At 30.2% G+C, this 1,802-nt stretch overlaps 1 protein-coding gene across 1 annotated transcript in view; it reads left to right on the forward strand.

Moving 5' to 3' along the window:
- LOC107613142 overlaps positions 1,142 to 1,802 on the forward strand; it is a 2,920-nt gene continuing 2,259 nt past the window's right edge. Inside the window, exon 1 of the mRNA XM_016314998.2 lies at positions 1,142 to 1,696. Within this exon, the coding sequence (XP_016170484.1) occupies positions 1,382 to 1,696 (315 nt within the window). The 5' untranslated portion in view covers positions 1,142 to 1,381. The remainder of the gene's footprint in view (positions 1,697 to 1,802) is intronic.

The following is a 1,802-nucleotide window of genomic DNA, read 5'->3' on the forward strand; positions in this document are numbered from 1 at the left end:
AACTATTTTATTTTTAGTATTTTATCATTAATGATAAAATTTATAAAAATATTAACTTAAAATAATTTTGTAGGAAACTAAAATATTTTAGAGTAAAGTATTGTTTTTGTCCCAATGTTTGGGGTAAGTCATATTTGTGTCCCTAACGTTTAAATCGTCCTATTTGTATTCATAACATTTATAAAAGTGATTCAATGTTATCCTACTATCAATTATACTAACAAATCAGATAATATTTTTCAATTATTCTCACTTGGATGTATTCATTTTCAATTAGGCTTCACTTGGATGTGTTCGATTTTAATATTATATCCACTATTTGTGTTTAGATTCAATTATGTTCTTAGAAAAGTGAATTATGTAAATGTTGTAGGAATTAGTTTCAACTTTTGATGAGCTATTTTTCGGAGTGGATCATCGATTCTATCCCAGATATTTGTATTCTAACTTCAAGAAGAGATTTTTAAAACTCAAACTAAAGCGTTCATGATGTGTAATTGATGGCAGGATAACATTGAATCACTTTTACAAACGTTAGGGATTCAAATAGGACGATTTAAACGTTAGGGACACAAATAGGATTTACCCCAAATATTGGGGACAAAAATGATACTTTACTCAATATTTTATATTGTTGGAAAAATATATAAAATAAATACAATTTATTCCATTAATAAGAGATGATTTATTTTCTTTTAAAATTACACTTCACAAATTAAGAGTAGAAAAAAGAATGATTGAGTTTTAGTGTTTTACTAATTAACAACAGTAATCACAATTCACAAATAGAAAATTAACATTAAAAAAAAAAACTAAACTTTCCAAGTCTTTTCACTTTAACACACTGAATTAATACTCTTGAGATATTTTTTGTTGATAACTTTTGATTGTAAGGTAGCACATGAAAAACTAAAAGCAAAGAAGTGGATTTTTGCATGGGATATGTTTCCCAAAAAGCATGACTAGTGCTAAAAAAAAGTATCAAGCATTAAGGGACCCAAAATCATAACATAATGTTAGTGGAAGTCAGCATCAGGCGCCTGTTACAGGAGCCATTTTCTCATATTCAAATTCCATCATCTGCCGAACCACACACTTAAAAGTCGTTGAAACAAACAAAATAAATAATTAATAAATGAATAAATACTAAGACAAAAAGAAAACCTATTAAGAAGTAGCACCAACCCAAATGGCAAAATGAAAACCCAAAAGGGCAGAGAAGAATCAAGAATCTCTCTCTGTTCTTAGTTTGGTTTTCTCTAAGCCTTTCCTTTCCTTTCTTTTCATTTCACCATAAGACAAACAAAGCTTAAACTACAAGGTTCCTTTCCTTCCCTTATTGAACTCCACAAAGCCAAGGAAGAGAAAGGAATTAATAAATATGGTTCAAAAGAAGGTACTAAAGAAGGTTGGTATCAAAGGTGATCATATTAATAAACCAGAGAAGCGCTTCACAAACATGAAGCTTTCTTCTTCTGCTTCTTTGTCTTCTCAGAACCAAGATGGAAAAAGCAAAGGTACCGACATGAAGAAGAAAATTAAGAAACCAATAAGGTCAATCAATCTTTCTGATATTGAGGCTCTTCAATCACCTTCTAGAAGATTCACATCCCAGCCGGGAAAGACACCGCCACCATCTCTTCATGTTCCAAGAACTACTACACCAGCAGCTTCCCCACAAAAGCAGAATACTCCGGTGAGAAAACTATCGTAGACAAACACTTCAATGTTACTTATGAATTGTATTATATACGTATACGGTATTAGATTAATATTTTTATTGGTAAAATTATTATGTTAGT

This window comes from Arachis ipaensis, chromosome B08 (assembly GCF_000816755.2).
Source record: "Arachis ipaensis cultivar K30076 chromosome B08, Araip1.1, whole genome shotgun sequence".
Lineage (NCBI taxonomy): Eukaryota > Viridiplantae > Streptophyta > Magnoliopsida > Fabales > Fabaceae > Arachis > Arachis ipaensis.